The sequence below is a fragment of the Trachemys scripta genome, chromosome 12, assembly GCF_013100865.1.
Source record: "Trachemys scripta elegans isolate TJP31775 chromosome 12, CAS_Tse_1.0, whole genome shotgun sequence".
Taxonomy (NCBI): Eukaryota; Metazoa; Chordata; order Testudines; family Emydidae; genus Trachemys; species Trachemys scripta.
Genome location: NC_048309.1, coordinates 44,717,436 through 44,737,358, shown reverse-complemented (window position 1 = coordinate 44,737,358; position 19,923 = coordinate 44,717,436). Strand labels below are relative to the sequence as shown.

Genomic DNA, 19,923 nt, shown 5'->3' with positions numbered 1-19,923 from the left:
TCATTCCCTCTGACACACCTGAGATTGGCCACTGTCAGAAGACAGGATGGTGGGCTAGATGGACCTTTGGTCTCACCTGGTATGGACATTCTTATTTTCTCATGTACAAAGGTTTTACTCTGTGCTTACTTGGGCAACACTCCCATTGATGTTAAAGGAGAGTTTTCCATGCTAAGGATTGAATTTCAAATGAGCCTGGTTGAGTTTCAATGGGATTTAAGCACTTAACTTCCTCAACCTCCTCAGAAAACTCCACCCTAAGTAAAAACTGAGACTTAGATTCTATCACCCTTGATCACGATTTTAGTGGGACTACTCAAGGAGTAAGGTGCTACTCACTGAGAGGAAGGGTGGCAGAATCTAGTCCCAAGAAAGGACATCTTTTGGTCCACTGTGGGAAAATTGAAGATAAATGTGTCAACTAATGGAATTTACTAGCTATTTGACAAGGAATTCAGCATGACCTTGCGGATGATACACTGAGTAGGGATTCTGCCAGCAATAGACTTGTTCATTGTGTGACCTTGGCCACCCCACTTTCATGTCCTGGCCCTCAGTTTCCCTGTCTGTGAAATGGAGATAATGATACCAGTGGAAGTTTGTTAGGAAATAGAATTTTCATTCTATGCACACTTCAGAAATGTCCTTTCATCCCTAATCAGAACCAAACACTGAAATGTACTGAAAAATTAAATTTCTAAAATATTTCATTTTAGTGTAAGCAGAGTCAGGATGAGCTCTACCCTGACATCTGGTGGTGAATTATGGTGAGTGTGGAAAAGAACTCCAGGGGCTGATCTTGTTTGCATAGGCACACCCACTCACCTGGCATGAAACAACAGCAACTGAAAGTGGTTACTTTGGCTGGTGTGGGATCCCCAGTTTCTCTGTTATTGGGGCAGGAAGAATAAAGTTTTGTTACCCTGATTCTGTGAAACAAGGCCAGTGGAACTGTTGTATGACAGAAGGACTGAGTGAGTCCTCCACCATTACCTAAGTAGCACTTGCTTGACAAGGGGCATGGGTTACAAAACCCAGTGAATTGAGAGAGGATGGGGACAGGTATTTGTACCTGATGATATGGATAGCCCATCCTCTCCCATGAGGGCTTGAAACACCAATTGCACCACCTCCTCTCTCCACTGTTGAATGTCAGAGCTAACTTTGATTCCATTAGGGGTCTAGTTACAGGCTGCTGAGCTGAATTCACTTGGGGCTAATGGTGCACCAGCACTGGGGCTCCTCTACTTTGAGCTGAAATCGCTAAAAGCTGAAATCACAAAAGAGTTAAAGTTATTAAGTGCTGTGTTAACTAGTGGGGGAGCCTGAAGCTATATTGCTAAGCAGCTGGCGGAGCAATTTGTGGGGATGACTGGAGGAGCAGCAAGCAGCACGGAGCCTGGCGGGGATGGTTGGAGCGGCCCAAGGAATGGCAAGTGGAGCTGTTTGCGGGGATGGCTGGAGCGGCTCACAGGTCACAGAGCAGAGCAGCTTGTAGAGCGGAGCAGTTCGTGGGACAGCAGCAAGTGGACTGGCTCATGGTGAAGGCTGCGGCCCACGGAGAGACGGCCTGCCTCGGATCATGTAAAGTGCCCCTTAACACCCTGCATGTCCCCCTTTTACTCTGGGGCAGCACTGACCAGGGACAGAGACTTTGGGGGTTGTTGGACTTTTGGGACTTTGGGTGGTTGCTGGTCCCAAGAGACTTTGGGGGTGTTGGACTTTGGAGACTCTGGGTGATTTTTTGGGTTGCTGGATTCAAGAACCAAAGGGAAAGGATACAGCCCAATTTGCTGGGGTGGGTTTTTTTGCTCATGGTTTGTGTTATGAATCCTGTTTGTTGTGTTTTTCCAATTTAATGCTGATGTCGTTTCCTCATGTTATTAAACATTTTCTGTCACACTCAGACTCCGTGCTTGCAAGAGGGGAAGTATTGCCTCTTAGAGGTGCCCAGGGGGTGGTATGTAATTGTCCCAGGTCACTGGGTGGGGGCTCGAGCCGGTTTTGCATTGTGTTATTGAAACGGAACCCCTAGATACAGAACCCGGCCCTTGTTGCTGCCAACTTAGATGGGCAGAAGGGTTACATTAGAAACATCACAATTACGTTACTGAAATAAAATGTGGTGATGAGATTGAAATATTTCTTATCAACTTTAGCATTATATTATAAATTATAGTATAATATTATGTAATATACATAAATTATAATATAACACAAAATTCAGAATGATAAATTCAATATGAAACATTTTGACCAAATTGAAACAAATCTATTTGCTAATTTCCCTTTAAAAGATGTTCACATGAGAAATGTTCATTTCACTGAACTTGCATTTTTCCAATAGAAAACAACATTGGAAAGCTTCCTATCAGCTGTAATAGTAACCTGCTTTGAAAAGTGCTTTCAGATCTATGTGTGCATGTGTGTAAAATCTATGAACCTTTGGTTTAGAATTTTGCAACTGATATAAAAATGGAACATATATAATTTTGAAAGTGATACCAAAAACCACTGTGGGACCATTTTGGTATTTGTTGCAAAACTAGTAATTATGAGTGAGGGTGGGCAAGTGTCCTGGTTGTGTTGTTGTGTCTGAGGGATTTTGTGTGGATTTGTGGAAGTGGTAAATGAGACAGGTGTGCTGCAGTGAGGGGCTAAGCTTGTTTGGGGCTATTGTGTGTGCTAGTTGTGTTGTTATGTTAGTGACAATCTCTGCCCCAAAGAGATTACCATCTAAATAGAAACGATGTATAAAGGGTGAACGAGGAAACAATTTATCCAAGGTTACACAACAAGTAAGAGAGAGAGCTGGGAACACAACCCAGGTGTCCTGACTTCTAGTACAGTAACCATCCCACTGGGCTATGCTTCATAGGGACTGACTTTTCCTTTTCCCTGGGGGTACTCCACCCTTGTTCCACCTCAGGGTCCCGTCCCCAGTCCACCCTTCCCCCAAGACCCCACCCTTGCTATGCCTCTTCCGATCCCACTCCACTCCCTCCCCAAGGCCCCCACCCGCCCACCACTTGCTGCTCTCCACCTTCCCCCAAACCACTCCCCAAGCCGCCAACCAGCTGATCGGTGATGCTGCAGAATAGCTGTGTCTGATGAGTGTTGAGCACCCACTATTTTTTTGGGAGCACCCACAGAGTCGGTGCCTCTATGCCCTGCTGCCTTTCACTTAAATACTTGAATTATGCTGTAGGGAAATACCCTAAATTGTACACTGAAACAAGACAACAGGAGGCTATCATTACAACTGGGCAAATCACAGATTTTTCCAGTTCAACCAGCAAACCAAAAAATCATAACACTCTCTGCTTGATTTAGAAGAGGGAAGTGAATCCAAATCTTCTATCTATGGAGAGTACCAAAAGCACCAGCTATTGTGGTATTCTCCCTCGGTTTCTCTGTGGCCCAATGGATATTTAGGTTTTTGTTCAATGTGAAACAGCATCAGCAGGAGAGATTCAGAGCAAAGCATCCCACAATGGCCTGTAGCCTCATGGCTATAGAATGCTTATCTGTGACAGGGACTCTGAGTTCATGACTCATCTTTATAACAGGGATTCTGTCCTGGATCTCTCATATTCTGGGCAGAGGCCCCTGTCGGTTATAAGAGATAGATGGCCTGAAGGTTATAAAAGGTTGATACTATTTTTTAAAGCTGGCCCTGAGGACCTTTTTCTCACCCCAAATTAATTGGGTCAAATTCACAAATAGTTTCAGGTTGACTGAAATTGAATTTTTCTGCAAAGCAATTATTCATCTGAAAAATTTCACTCATTCCTACCCATTGTCCACTTGGCACTAGAAAATATGGCATAGGGAATAATCCTTACTGGACAGAAAGGGTGGGTGAAGATGGAGTGATGTCCTACTGGGACTCACTCAAGTCTAATTTCTATGGGCTCATTGAAATAAATCTATCTTCCTTAGGCTCCTTGACAAATTCCAGCCCAAGCAGCAATTTTTAAAGAAATTAAGGTTTCTTGTGGGATTTTCAAATGCATCTCTACGTGACTGACATCTTTTGAAAATCCCACCAGGTGTTGAAATGCCTTTAAATACCCACCCCAGACCCCCTTCTTCATCTGAATGGTCTAGAGAAGGAAGACCAGGAGCTTCTCATCATACAAGAACAAGAGAACATTCAATGAAATTTAAAGGTGCCAGCTTCAAAACTGCTAAGAGGAAATACATTTTTCACATAACATGTACTTAGTCTGTGGAACTCACTGCCACTGTAATCCATCAAGCCAAAGAATTTAGCAAGATTCAAAGAGGGATTGGACATTTACTTGAACAATTATATGCAGTGTTATAACAGTTAATGATAACAAAATATTTGGAAGCGATATTAAAATTGCATAATTCTGAGTGTAAACCAATGTTGAACTGTTAGAGATCAGGATGAGAGCTAATGTGGGGGGCAGATTATCCCTTGTCTGTTACTATGGGATTCTTACACCTTCCTCACCGAATCTAGCCAATGAGGTTGCTAAAGATGTCCTAAGACCCACACCCCCTCTCATTGAGATAGGCACCTAACAACTCCAGGCTGCCAGGGATGTGCCTCCCTCTGGTTGGGATTCTCAGCTGTGAACCCTCTCTTGGCAGTAGGTGTCTACACCACCTTTGGAAGGAGGAACGCTGTGAATACATAATTTTTAAATGGCATTGTCATAGAAGGACCGGATCCTCAGTCACTAGCCTCTCTTGCAAGTGCTCCAACCACCAGGTAATGGAGTCAATCTCACATTCACTCTCTCTCTCTCTCACTTGCCCATTGAGTCTTTCTTTACTGATTCACAGTGGAATAGTTTCAACCAGGAGAGACTGAGGGAGCCCGCTATCAGAGTGTCCCATAGCCCAGTGTTTAGAGCAGACACCTGGAAAGTGGCAGATTCTTGTTCAAAACCCTCCTTAGACTGAAGTGGGGACTTGAACCAGGTTCTCCCACTGTACAGGGAGATTTTGGCATACTAGCAAAATACCTAGACCACTATTGATGATTGGAATATCGGTTGTCATGCTTATGGTCAAAAGGAGCGAAATCAGCTGGTTTAAGCAGGCCTCTGCAACAGCCTCACCACATATAATCAAGAATCCAGGAAGGGAGGGGATCGAGGTGCCTTTGTCCTTCCTGGTGAGATCTCTGTTCAAACTGCTGAGATATGTGTTTTAGAGAAAAAGGAAGCTTATCTATATCTGACCTGGGATGTGTTTGTTTGTGAGAGCCCTCAAAACACACGGGCTCTGCAAAAAACATCTCTGTCTAATTGATGGTTTAGGAAAAAACTCTTGCTTAACCTTTGAAATTGCTTGTTTAACATGTTTTTATTGGAATATTATTGTTACACTAACCCAAATAAATAAGGGGAGGAAGTATGAGGTAGGTGGACTCTTCAGGGACACAGTTTAGGGTCCCCAACGGCATCTGAAAGACAGGCCAATTGGATGACTCAACTGTCATACCACTCGAAGACTACTCCCCCCAGATCAGGTCCTGCAGCAACAGTAGGGAGAGGGGAACACTGGTCTTTCCCCAGTTTATGAATTGTACTAAGGCATAGGTGTCTTCACTCCTGGTGTGGGGCTGCATGCACAGAAGCGGAAAGTTAAACACATAGACGTCTGGGGACCTCCAACTGCAGAAATGTAGTTGCTGAATGAATTTAGGTGCCTACATGGTATGGGGGCACCTGATTTGGGGGGTCTCTTTGAATCCCAGCAGGGCCTGATTCTGGCATTTATGTGCCGAAAATGGCAGTTAGATGTCTAAATCCCTTTGTAAATTTGGCCCCTACTGAGATTTTAAAAAGTTCCTTAGCAAGTCTTGACCATGTTTACAATGCTTTTTAAAATCCCACTAAGTCACCCGCCTGCATCTTTAGGTTCATAAAAACCTCTGATAATGTGGCTCTTAGGGCCAGATTTTGAAAGGTATTTAAGGTGACTGGTGGGATATTCAAAGGGAATCTAGGTGCTAAAATCCATTGAAATTAATGTCTAAATGTGTAACTGGTTTTGAAAATCCCACCAGTCACACCTAAATATTTTTTTCAAAATCTGGTCCTTAGTTGCTTAGAATAAGAGACATTAAAAGTGCAATGAGCCAGATTCTCAGAGGAGATACACCAATTTACACTAGCTGGAGATCTGACCTAAAGACTCCAATGGATCCACACTCCTATACATAGGCTTGTCAAAATTATTATTTGTTAAATAATTTTGACAGATAATGTCAATATAATATCAAAAAAGAACTAGATACATTCATGGAGGATAGGTCCATCAATGGCTATTAGCCAGGATGGGCAGGGATGGTGGCTCTAGCCTTTGCTTGCCAGAAGCTGGGAATGGGCAACAGGGAATGGATCACTTGATGATTACCTGTTCTGTTATTTCCCTCTGAAGCACCTGGCATTGGCCATTGTCGGAAGATCGGATGCTGAGCTAGATTGATAATTGGTCTGATCCAGTATGGCCATTCTTATGTTCTTATGTTTAATATTTATTTTAAAGATTTTTTTTTAAAACTACATAAACTTTTACAATTGCATGAAATTAGGAGGTGAAGGATCAAACAACCACTTAATGAGAGCAGACACTGAAATTCAAAAAATGAAAGATTTATAGACTGTTAGAATATCAGTTGTCAACCTCATGTCAAAATACACAAAGTGAATAGCCCTTAAGTCAACAAACCCTACCTGTTTTTACAATTTTTGATTTTTGCTCCTCTAGTGTAACAAGCCTAATTCAAAAGTCTAAATCATTGGATTTCGACTCTAATACATTCTCAAGCAACATTTTTCATACTTTGCCTATCGATACATATCAGTTATTATGGAAAGCAATTTGGTCGCTTTGTGCATGTACGGTGAAATCAGCATTTACCAACACAAATCTAACCCTTCCCAGCACAGTAGCAGAGTGTGGGACCCAATAAACTTATTCCCCATTTCATTTGAACCTAAAAGTTAATCTAGTAATTGTTTTGCCTCCTCATAAAGGCAACAAATTTCCTGACAGATTTCCGCAGGGAGAATGTTTTACTTCTTTGTTTCTGAAATTATATATGAGGGGATTGACAAATGGGGTTAGAACGGTGTAGAAGACCAAGAAAATTTTCTTTAAAATCTATTGGAGTGTTGACGCGTGGCACTATGTAGAGGAGCAGTATGGAGCACTATGGAGGAGCAGGTGGAAAATGCCTTTTGCTGCCCGGTGGTGGAAAGGATTCTCAGGACGGTGATGATACAAACATAGGATGCCAGCATTAACAGAAATGGGGGTAGGGCACATATGGTAGAGAATGAGAAATCAGCGAGGGTGAGTAAGTGGGTATAACTGCAGGAGAGTTTGATCAATGAGGTGAAATCACAAAATAAATGGTCAATTTCCTTAGGACCCACAGAACATTAACTGGGAAATCAAATAGTCAATGATGCTGTTTGATGGCAAAGCTGCTTATCCATCACCCTGTGGCCATCTGGATACAGAATACAAGCCGTGGTGTTCATTATAGCTGCATAGCGCAGTAAATTACATATGGCTAAAAACCGACCATAAGACATTACAGATAAGAGGGAACACCCAGCCAGACAACCAAAGAAGTTTTAAAACTGCATGATGTAGCTGCTAACGGAAATTTTAAAAACTGAGGGCAAGAGTCCATGGGACTTGTGCTCCTATATCATAGGTGAGGAGCTTTGGTGTGTGCCCCCGTGTCTCTCTCTCTCTGCCCCCCGTGTGGACAGGGCTAGACAGCAGTCTCACTCCGGCCATGCGGCCACCCCAGCCTGGGAGTGAGGGGCGGTGCACTCTCGGGCTTCTGTACCCACAGACAAAGCCCGGGGGGAACCACTCCCATTTATACTTGCTGGACACAAGGCTCTTGCTCGTGTTGTACAGGAGGCTAAGCGACCCCTCTGTTATACACTGAGCAATGAGGGCTCCCTCTGTGTGGGGCAGAGGCGAGACCCTGCACTCCAGGGACGAGGTAGCTGGTGGACAGACCCCGCCGGAGCGGGGAATGTCGGCAGGTGCCACTCTGCCTTGGAAGGAGTCATCTCCACTTGAGCAAGTGAGACTCCCCGCAACCACCAGGCACCTCTTCCGTCAGTGGACGGTGACCCTGACTCTGGGAGAGACCCCCGGGAGAGCAAGCGAGAGACAGGGTGTCCCTCGGCTGGGCCCCCTGGGGCGAGATTCAGCCCAGCCGCAGCAGGGTACACAAGGCACTAGGTGGAGAGGGGAAGGAACGAGAGAGCCAGGCTGGAGGCCTCCGGGCTCTGCTACCCCCTCTGCACCAGCCTGAGTGGGGGGCCTCAGGGCTTTTCCCAGCATGTACCCAGCTCACACAACCTTGTGAAACAGGTCCAGGCCAAGCCTTCGGAATAAGGGGAGAGAAAAGGGCAATGCTGCCTCAGGGAATCACCCCGCCCTCCTGGAACTGCCCTTTGTGCATCCAGCTGGGATTGTAGCTCATTGAGACTTCCAGAGCCTGGCCCCATTGCGGTCACACTATGAAGGAGAACAGAAACACCTTCCTTTAAAATTCAACTGTATCTGGGGTGACCCCACGTGTATTTCAAGTTCACTAAAAGAGGACACTGCTGCGGGGGGGTGAGCTCGTGGGGGTATTTCGGGGTGCTGGAGGGTGTGTGTGTACTGGGAGATGGTATTTGGGAGGTGCTGGACAGAGTATTTGGGGTTTGTAAGGAGTGTGTGTATCCTGAGAGGGGTGATGAGGGTGCTGGAAGGGGTATTTGAGAGTGCTAGAGGGTGTATTTAGGGAGTGCAGGAGGGGCTATTCATGGTGCAGGAGGTGTATTTCGGGAGATTCTGCAGGGGTGTATGTGTACTATGAGGGTGTATTTAGCAGGCGCTGGAGGGGATATTGGGGGGTGCAGGAGGTGGTGTTTGGGGGTAACTGGAGGGGTGTGTGTGTACTGGGAGGGAGTATTTTGGGATAATGGGGGATATTTGGGGGGAGCTGGAGGTGTGTGTGTGCTGGGAGGGTTATGTGAGTGTGCTGGAGGAGGTAACTGGGGTGGGGGCACATACTGCAGGTGGGAGGCAGTGTCACTCCCTGTCATGGTGGCAGGGTGGCTGGTGCAGGCCTGAGACACAGCACCAGCCCATCAGTCAGCGCCTCACTGCAGGAGTGGGGAGCTGGTGCCTGGCCCTGTCACCCCTCCTAGCCAGGCTCTGAAGCCCAGTGGTGGGGCAAGAGGCCCGGCCAAGAGGCGTTTGGCGGCTTTGCTTACCTGGCGGGCTGGGGTGAGCAGGATCCAGCAGCTGTGGATGCAGGGGAGGGACAGTGACAGTTTTCCCAGACATTTCCTCTTATTTGAAAAATCCACCTGGACGGAGGGCAGCCAATCAAAAGAGAGGTCATGTCTTGGAAAACCCGGCTATATGATAACCCTCACATTATCTAGCAGGCTGAGGAAGCACGGCCCTGCACTCAGCGTGATGGCATTTCTTTGTCTGTGTGATAAATGAAGGGTAGCTCCATTTTATGGACCCAGCCAGCCAGTTAGCTATAAAATCCCTCTTAGTAGCTGTTTTCTACTTGCTTTACCTGTAAAGGGTTAAAATAAGTGAGTGGGCACCTGGCCAGGCGAGCCAATGGGAAGGCTAGAACTTTTTAAAATTGAAACAAGACTCCCCTTTTGTCTGTCTGTTGTTGTTCTTCCAGAGCGAGGGAACAGGAAAAAACTATGCTGTAAGAAGCTTGGGGCCATGTATGAAATAATCATCAGGCACATACCTAGAAGCTACTCATTTAAAACCGCAGCTATGTAAGTAGATCAGGAAATGTTTAGGAAGACTCAATTAGGTTTATCCCTTTTATTTCTTCATGGCTTGTGGACTCCTCTGTGCTAACCCCAAATGCTTTTGTTTTGCTTTTAACCTTTAAGCTGCACCTCAAGAAAGTTATTCTTGATGATTAATCCTTGTGGGTTTTTTTTTAATCTAGCAATAGCCTGTGTTTCCAGATGTTTTCTTTCTTTTTGTTTTTAATAAAATTTCCTTTTTTTAAGAATAGGATTGGGCTTTTGTGTACTAAGAGGTTTGTGCACGTTATTTAATTATCTGGTGGCAACAGCTCATTTTCTTTGGCTTCTTTCTCAGCTCTTCCCCGGAGTGGGGGGTGAAAGGGCTTGAGGGTACCCCACAGGGAAGAATTCCCAAGCGCGCCTTCCTGGATTCTCAGAAGGGTTTTGTACTTGGTTGGTGGCAGCATTTACCAATCCAAGATCAGAAAAAACCTGTATTTTTGAGAGTTTAATACAAGCCTAGAGTGGCAAGTATTAACTTTTGGAGTCCTTGTGGGCCCCCCACCTTCTGCATTCAAAGTGCCAGAGTGGGGAATCAGCCTTGACAGTCTGTCTGTCTGTATTTATCTAACATGGCAAGTTTTGAAAATCACATCCAATCAATTCCAAAATGTCAGGAAATGTCCTACGTCCTTGTATTCCATTTTAGTTTCGCCTTAACTGTCAGTTTCCTGGTTCCCAATGCTTTCTTTTGGGGTAATTACAAATTCCTTCTAATATAGTTTACTCTAAATTACTGAAACATGCTATCAGCCTTTACTGCATCATAGTGTTGTGTGAAACTGGTAATACTCTGAAGGTTGAACAGGTTATGTTGTCTTGGAATGACACAGAGGTTGAATCTGTTTAAATACAGATTTGCAACCATGGCCCCATAGACATGTTTTTATTTCTAAAAACTATTAGGTCCTAATTCCTGGTAATCCCTAGTTGCTCCTGGGTTGCTCCTGAGTGGTGCAAAGCAGCCAGAGCAAACTGCCCAGTGAAACTGACATTAGTTAGATTGTAAAATGCATGGGGCAGGAACTGTCTTGTTGTTCTCTGTTTGTACAGCACCTAGCACAATGGGGTCCTGGTAAATGGTGATCCTCGGTCCTAGGAAAATACTACTACTGATGATGACGATGATGATGATGAATGGCTGTTTTGAACTGTCAGAAAAGTGTGAAGTACCTAGTTTTGAAGATGGTGCTGTGGTTCCTGAAGCTGTGAGAGGGGCTACAGACAGATGCAGAGATGGAGTGATGGTCAGATGGGGGCTTCGGCCTTGAGATTATTCCCAGAGCGACCAGGAGGAAGCGCCAGTCTGGTGGTGACTGATGTGCCCCATTGACACAAGGGGAAAATTTTGAGCAGAACTAACAAACATGAAAACACTCAAGAGGCGAGAGTAGCTAAGCAGTGTTATTTTGTTATTCAGTGAGCTGGCTGCCGAAGTTTTGAATGTTGAGGAGAAAGAGGGACATATTTCTCAAGAAAATGTCCCCATTTTTCAGCCAGCTCTATTCATTTTTTGTGAAGTGTGTGAAAGAAGAAATTCCCCCAGTGAAAACGAGAGACTTGTTATCGGGGACAGGGGATATTCCACGAACATCTGGCTGATGGGAGGTCCTCTAGGGGTAGGAAGGTAGCTACAATCTAGCCTCATGTTTATACAGTCCTTTAAACAGTAGAAGATTCTACCAGCTATAGTAAGGGTTGTCAGAACCCAAACCCTTTAACTGTGGATGGACTGATGCTTTTGAGTTAATAGTGCCTCTTTATCAAAACAAAAAAACTACTCAAAATTGGAAAAAATGGTTTTCAGGTGGATTTTTGGTTTTCAGATAAAAAATGAAATATTTTTGAGGCAAGAAGAGACAGACTGGGAAAAAGCAATTTTGCATCAAAAAAAGTTTGGAAAAATGTGGATGCCCCACCAATTCTTTCAGAACCTTCACCTGGGGACAAATCTGGTTTAGGCCATGTCTTCAACAGAGAGTTTACGGTGGCACAGCTGCACTGAGTGGTGGTGGCTCTGTCAGTAGGAGAGGCTTTCCGACCAACATAGCACTGTCTACACCAGTGCTTCTGTCAGTGTAACTTATGTCGCTCAAGGGGTTGTTTTTTCCACACCCCTGCACGACATAAATTATATTGACAAAAGTGGTAGTGTAGACATAGCCTTATTCTTATGTGAGAGTCACACAGGGACTAATCCAAAGCCAAATGTAGTCAGCAAGAGTCTTTCAAATGACGTAGATCACCGGGCTTTGGATCAGACTCTTTCTGATTTCAGGACCCCTTAGTGCCAAGGGGCAGGGGCAAAGGGGGTGCATAGGATTTTACAAGGATCCCCTGGGTCAGATGATACAGAATAGTTCAGCAAAGGGTGACATGTGAGATCTCTATGAGCCAGTAGCTCACTGGTTGTCATCATTATTGCAAAATGTATGTATGGATAATATTTAGAGTTATGTATCTATACTGAAAATTATTTCTAAGGTCTTGGAGCTGAGGCAGGTTACCAGGAGGTGACATACCTCAGAAATGTCCCTTTCAGACAGGAGCAGGACTGGCTCTAGGCACCAGCAAAGCAGGCACGTTCTTGGGGTGGCACATTTCCATGGAGCTGCCTGCAAGTGCTGCAGGGCAGCCGCCCACCAGCACCGCAACCGGGCTGGGCGAAGCGGCCCGAGCCACCCAGGGGCTGCGGCAGGGCAGCCAGGAGAAGCAGCGGTGCCATAGAGGGGACCGGTGCCTGGGGCGCTGCCATGCGGGGCCCACGTCCTGCTCTCCGGGGCTCCATTCCCTGCCGGCTGCTCCCTCTGAGGCTGCCCTGCCCCGCCTCCTCAGCCCCCTGCCGGGGCAGTCTCCCTGGCTCTGCCCTCTCAATTCCCAGCCAGTCCTAGAGGCAGGAGTCCCAGCTGGAGGGACCCTGGGCTGAGGTACAGCCCGGGAGCCCTGCTGCTTACCCCGACCCTGCCAGTGCCAGACCGGCTGGAGGCGAGGGGGAAGCAGGCAGAGTCAGGGCCCCTCTGGGTGCCGGGAAGGAGTCGGGAGGATGCAGCCTCTGCCCCTGCTAGTCTCATGAGCGGGATGCTGATGACCCACCCTGGGAACGAGTGACACAGGGCTGGGGTGGCAGGGGGGTGCAGGTGGGGGGGAGGGCACTGGTGGGGGGGAACCCAGAGCTGGGGCAGCAGGGGGTGCGGGTGTGGGGGGAAGAGCCCAGGACTGTGGCAGAAGGGGGGTGCAGGGGGGAGCCCAGGGCTGGGGTGTGGGGCAGCCAACATTTTTTTTGCTTCGGGCGGCAAAAAACCTAGAGCCAGCCCTGCATGTAAGCTGGAAGCTTGTTTCTCTCACAAATGGAAGTGGCACCAATAACAGATCTCACCTCACCAGCCTTGTGTCTCTGAAACAAACCTGAGGCCATGTCTACACTGACGAGCTTGCAGCAGCATTGCTGAACCTGTAGCTGAACAGAGTGCTACTGTAGCCATGTTTTGCGGCCATAAGTGCTGGCATAGCATCGGGATCAGAGGCCCTCCGATAACCAGCCAAGAGTGGTGATGGTGTTTCGGTGTCTGTGGTTACCAATCAGATGAAATTGAACTTTAAAGGCAGGTGTTTCTGGTCTCCTTCCTGGTGTGACCACAATGGGGCCAGGCTCTGGAAGTCTCAATGAGCTACAATCCCAACTGGGTCCGCAGAGGCAGTTCCAGGAGGGCGGGGTGATTCCCTGCACAGTCTGGGCAGAGGCAGCGTTGCCCTTTTCTCTCCCCTCATTCCGAAGGCTTGGCCCGGACCTGTGTCACAAGGTTCTGTGAGCTGGGTACACGCTGGGAAAAGCCCTGAGTGGGCGGACTCAGGCTGGTGCAGAGGGGGGAGCAGAGCCCGGAAGCCTCCAGCCTTGGCTCCCTCTCTCCTTCCCCTCTCCACCTAGTACCTTGTGAACCCCACTGCGGCTGGGCTGAATCTCGCCCCAGGGGGCCCAGCCGAGGGACACCCCGTCTCTCTCTCGCTCTCCCGGGGGTCTCTCGCAGAGTCAGGGTCACCATCCACTGACGGGAAGAGGTACCTGGTGGTTGCGGGGAGTCTCGCTTGCTCAAGTGGAGATGACTCCGTCCAAGGCAGAGTGGCGCCTACCGACATTCCCCGCTCCAGCGGGGTCTGTCCACCAGCTACCTCGTCCCTGGAGTGCAGGGTCTCGCCTCTGCCCCACACGGAGGGAGCCCTCATTGCTCAGTGTATAACAGGGGAGTCGCCTAGCCTCCTGTACACCAAAGCTCCTCACTTCATGATATAGGAGCACAAGTCCCTCAGTTTTAAAATCTTACTTTTTTTTTAAATTTTGTGTGTGTTTTCTTAATATTTATATTTTTTACCTTTTTAATATATTTTACTTGTATTTCCTGTTTTATTTTATTGTTTATATATATATTTTAAGTTTCATTTTATTTCCCTTTTTATGTTTTTTATGTATTTTACAATTTTTTAATTTACTTTTGTTCAGTTTTATTATTTTACTTTTTAAAGTCTGTTAATATTTTTGTATTTTATTTATTACTATTTTAAATTTATTTGCACTTTCTATAAATGTATTATTTTTTCTATTTTTTTATTCTACTTTATGTGAATTGTATACTCTGTTGTCCAGTCTTTTGTGCTCGTATCTTCTCACTCCAGTGAGGATCTTCAGCTAGGCCCTTCACCCCATCATGGTAGTCATGCACCGCCCCAGCCAAGTCTCTTTGTCCCCTGACTCCAGACAGACCCCCCCCCACCACCACCATTCCAGGCCATGGGTGCTGAAGCGCACCCCCTGGCTTGAAGTGGTTTCCATCCTATACAGTTTGGGTCAATGGCTCTCAGCACCCCACTATAAAAATTGTTCCAGCACCTTTGTTCCAGCTTGGTCCCTTGTCCCAGGAGTCAGCTGACTGGTGTAGGGGCCAAAAAGGGCTGCTGGGATTTACAGTTCAGTCGACATAACCAACAAAGCATTGTAAGCCTCTGTGAAGAAGTAGTAGCCACTAAGGGAGTTAGGCACCAACCTTTAGAGCATAAAGCGCTATAGAAAGTTAACAGCACTCCTTTGTTTACCCCACCCATAAAACTTGGTTGTTTTATCAAAATTTAAATTGATGTGATATTTAACATAACTTGTGAGTAAACATCGATCAAAGTCAATGGGTGATCTCGGAATGTCCACTGATCACTACTGTTTGCTTGGGCAGCTAACACCAGAGCTTCAAGAAAAGAGCAGCAGTAGCAGCATTAACAACATTGCAAGCCACTAGGTGTGGTGCAACATGGGATATCGGCAAATCTCTGCTCTCATTTTGACTGTCACGGTGCCACCCACTCCCAGAGATTATTGGTGTTCAGAGGGCAGGGTGTGTGTTTTCCAGAGGAAAGGGTATAATCCAGCAGACAGGGCTGTTCAGAAATGAACCAAGATATATGGGGCTCTATGCTATACTCTGTGTGGTATTGGATTAAGTTACTTTCTCTCTGAGTTCCTTGGTCTTCTTTTTTTCTGTGAATAATAAAAAAAATAGAGCTGTTGACAAGTTTTGGAACAGGTTTAGATTGGAAAATGCGGTTAGGACAAAATCAGAAGAGTTCATGGGACCATATATTGATTTTGTTGAAATTTTCTATGGGAAATTACTGAACGTATTTTGGTTTTGGATAAGGTTGCTTGCACTTTTGCAACAAAATATGTTGGAATATTTAATATCTCATAGGAATCTGACATTTTGGCTTTTCGGGATGAAACCAAATTTCAAAATTTCAAGTTTGCTGACAGCATGAAAAATCCATTTTTGGCCTGGCCTAATAAAAATATTTACCCTCCTTTGAGAAACACTGTTATAATGGGTGTAGAGAACATGATATGGGCAAGTGAGAAAACAGTCAGCTCCAATTTTTCCAATGCAGTTACTCTTGATTTACACCAGGGTAAGTGTGAGAGGAGAATGAGCTCCTCTGATTATTTTACATTGGGTCATAATTCCCAATGGGATTACAATCACACAGCTATGTAATGCACAAAGTTTTCTTTGATTCTAAGTAAAGGCAACAGGTCTGTGCTCAAGTCTTACATAAAAACATAACAATGGACATTCTGGGTCAGAGCAAAGGTCCATCTAGCCCAGTATTCTGTCTTCTGACAGTGGCCAATGCCAGGTGCTCCAGACAGAATGAACAGAACAGGTAATTATCAAGCGATTCATCCCCTGTTGTCCAGTCCAAGCTTCAGGAAAACATATAAGAAGACTTTTTTTAAAGTCATTATTTGTGAAGGCAAAAGAGTGAGATTGAGATGAATCATTCACATAAACTTTTTCTTTTTCTTTCTTCCTTTTTCTTTCTTTCTCGAACACTTCCTCCTCTCTCCCTTTAAAGTGATTTCTTAATTTTATTTTCAATGGCTTGCACTTCCATGGGAAGTGATCTCTCGACTTCAGTTCGGAGCAAGTGGGAGATGGAATGTCTGAGGAATACATTTTCTCTGTGGCTCAATCCGATACATGATTTTCCAGCTCTGCAAAAATCCACTGGTGTTTGTTCCTTGAAGGATGGAGAGGCAGGGTGGGAAGATTCATTGTGGGTCTGTCCACACTGGTAAAATGGCTCAGAACACACCTTGACCTGACAGTGCTGGCAGCTTCAGTGCCATGTGCCACCAGCCTCCTCTGGCTAAATCCAAGGAATGAGTTTAGTCCATAAGGGACAAATTGTCAAGGCCCCATGCTCACATAAATCAGGGATGGGCATCGTTTTAAGAACGTGAATAGAATAGAATCTGACTCCTGGTTAGGAAGAAAACAATTCAGTGATAGAGTGTGGGGTATTGATACACAACTGCAGTTATTGCTGTAGCTCCATAAGCAGGCTGAACCCACTTTCTTCCCTGCCCCATCTCTTCTCTTCCCCTCTGGTAGATGCATAGGGAATCTCCTAGCATGGGCCACCTAATTTGTCTCTCCTTTCCTGGACTAATCCATGACCTCAAAGGAATAATTGTGATCTATTACCTCTTACTAGCCACCAGAGGACACACTGGATGCACGAGGTAAAGACAAATATTCCCTTTGAGTAAAGCAAGTGGGCTAAATATCTTCTTTTAAAAGACAGCTCTGACAAATGCTGCATTTAATAAATCCCTTTGCAGATCAATTCCAATAGCCAGGGAAAAGTGGTTTCAGTGCACAGTCATTATGGATAAAAGCAAGGGGAACAAAGAAAATTGCACTGCAGAACTTTGAAGGAATGGGAAGCACCACAGATGGGGCTACAGAATAAGTGGAAAAGCACAAAGGATTAATTGTGAAGAATGGGGCTATCCTGATGCTAATCACAAAAAAACATAACTTGAATCAATGTTTGTGGGAAAGGCTAGAGAGCAAGGTGCAGTATCCTTGCTTGTATATTCATTGTAACCTGGGGGGAATCTACTTTTGAAATTCTCTGTACAGGAACATTGAAAGAAAGAAAGAAAGAAAGAAAGAAAGAAAGAAAGAAAGAAAGAAATTAAAGATTTCTGAAAAGCAAAAGGGACTGTTGCTTTTGTGTTTAAAGAAAGGGCTACCTCTTCTGCTTTGATAAGTCTCCATAGCTCCACTGAAGTCTTTGTGCCTACCTCAGTTTATACCAGGTGAGAGTTCTTTGGGCCCCAGCCCTGTAAGACAATCGGTGATTTCCCTTCTCCTCTGAGGGTGCTCATAGAATCCAAACTGCATTTCTATTGCACAGCTCAGCACAGTGATGTGATCAACTCCATGAGGATACCTGGGACATGAAGGAAGTGTGGGTGTGATTAACTATTGTGCTACTCCAAATTTACAGAAGTTAAACTCCATTGATTTCAATGGAGATGCACCAGGACCAAAGTAAATTAATGTAAGGCTATATTAAGGCCTATGGCTACAGCACAGGAAGGCTGTGATTCTCAAAGGATAGATAGATAGCTAGATAGATAGACTGACAGTCATTTCCTCATATAAGTAAGGGCATATTACTAATTATAAAATTATTTTATGTTGTGAGCTTTTTCAAACCAGTCTGAATCCAGAGATATCTAGTGCTGAGTTACCTTTAATGTACATAAATGTATGTGACCATATAGGTGAGGACGCTAGCACTACCTCTGACTTAATACTTCCCATTATTAAGACCATGTTTTCATTTGCTTATAACTTTGCTAAGCTTTAAATGCCAAGTGTCAAACCTCAAGCTGTATTTATTTATTTTTTTAAATTTTCAGCCAAAATGATTTATGCATTTCCAGTAACTAGGGTAGAGAAAGGCACATTGCTTTGCCCATGTTAAAAAATTCTGGTGACCTTTTCATTGAGATGCTCTGGTGCCCACAGGCTCTGGCTCAAGGATTTGAAATTTGGCAGGGTGTGTCTTTGATTCAGGAATGTGCCTTTTGTCTTCCTTATGAAAATCGCCCAAATTTGGCCAAGTTATAAGCCTTTGACAAATTGCAGTTCACACATGCTTATTAGAAACCTACTAGAGCTCCACAACTAAATTTCACAAAGAGTCCCTTGGAAAAATGGTGAGTGATCAGGAATTAAAGTCCCCGTATCATGATGCATACAAACAGAGAGCTGCACCTTAGTTGGACTTTGAACATTTCCTACCTTAACTTAGCAGACTCCGTTATATTCTTGTAATAATGGTGTTTTGTGCCTGTGTGTATATATGTAATTACATGCTTAGATTCCTTGTTTAAATTTCTGATTAGACACATCCCATGGCAAAAACAGAATGGCGAAATCAAACAGTCATCACAGAATTTATCCTTCTGGAATTTGGGGATCTCCAGAATCTGCAGTTTCCTCTCTTCCTGCTGTTTCTAGTGATCTACATTATGACCATGGCCGGGAACCTCACCATTGTTGTGCTAGTTGTGATTGATCGGCACCTTCACACCCCCATGTACTTCTTCCTGGGGAACTTGTCCTGCTTGGAGACCTGCTACAGCTCCACCATCATGCCCAGAATGCTGGCCAGTCTCTGGGCTGAGGACAGAACCATTTCCGTTAGCAGCTGCATCATGCAGTTTTACTTCTTTGGTTGCCTGGCTGGTACTGAGTGTTTCCTCTTATCTGTAATGTCTTATGATCGGTATTTAGCCATATGTAATCCACTGCGCTATGCAGCTATAATGAACACCAGGGCTTGTATCCAGATGGCCGCAGGGTGCTGGATAAGCAGTTTTGCCCTCAACAGCATCATTGTCTATTTGATTTTCCAGTTAGTGTTCTGTGGTCCTAAGGAGATTGACCATTTCTTTTGTGATTTCACCCCACTGATCAAACTCTCCTGCAGTGATACCCACTTACTCACCCTAGCTGATTTCTCATTCTCTACCATATGTGCCCTGCCCCCATTTCTATTAACGCTGGCATCCTATGTTTGTATCATCATCACCATCCTGAGAATCCCTTCTACCACCGGGCAGCAAAAGGCATTTTCCACCTGCTCCTCCCACCTCATTGTGGTTACCACTTTCTTTGGCACCCTGATAATTGTCTATATGGTGCCACCCGTCAACGCTCCAATAGATTTAAAGAAAATTTTCTCTGTCTTCTACACTGTTCTAATTCCATTGGTCAATCCCCTCATATATAGTTTCAGAAACAAAGAAGTAAACATCTCCCTGAGGAAATCTGTCAGGAAATTTGTTGTCTTTATGAGGAGGCAAAAAAAATTACTACATTAAGTTTTAGGTTCAAATGAAATAGGAATAAGTTTATTGGGTCCCACACTCAGCTAGTGTGTTAAGAAGGGTTAGATTTGTGTTGGTAAACATTGATTTTACCATACATGCACTAAGTGACCAAAATATTTTTTCCATAATAACTCATATGTATAGATATGCAAAGTATGAAAAATGTTGCTAAGAACATAAGAACATAAGAATGGCTGTACTGGGTCAGACCAAAGGGCCATCCAGCCCAGTATCCTGTCTACCAGGGTGAGATTCTGTGGCCTGCGTTGTGCAGGATGTCAGACTAGATGATCATAATGGTCCCTTCTGACCTTATAATCTATGATTCTATGA

The 19,923-nt window shown here is 44.9% G+C and overlaps 1 protein-coding gene across 1 annotated transcript; it reads left to right on the top strand.

Moving 5' to 3' along the window:
• The first annotated feature begins 18,609 nt into the window (after nt 1-18,609).
• On the top strand, nt 18,610-19,581 carry LOC117885583 (olfactory receptor 1020-like). Its single transcript, XM_034786846.1, has one exon. It carries the CDS (start codon nt 18,610-18,612, stop codon nt 19,579-19,581), a length of 972 nt encoding a protein of 323 aa, XP_034642737.1.
• Nucleotides 19,582-19,923: the final 342 nt, after the last annotated feature.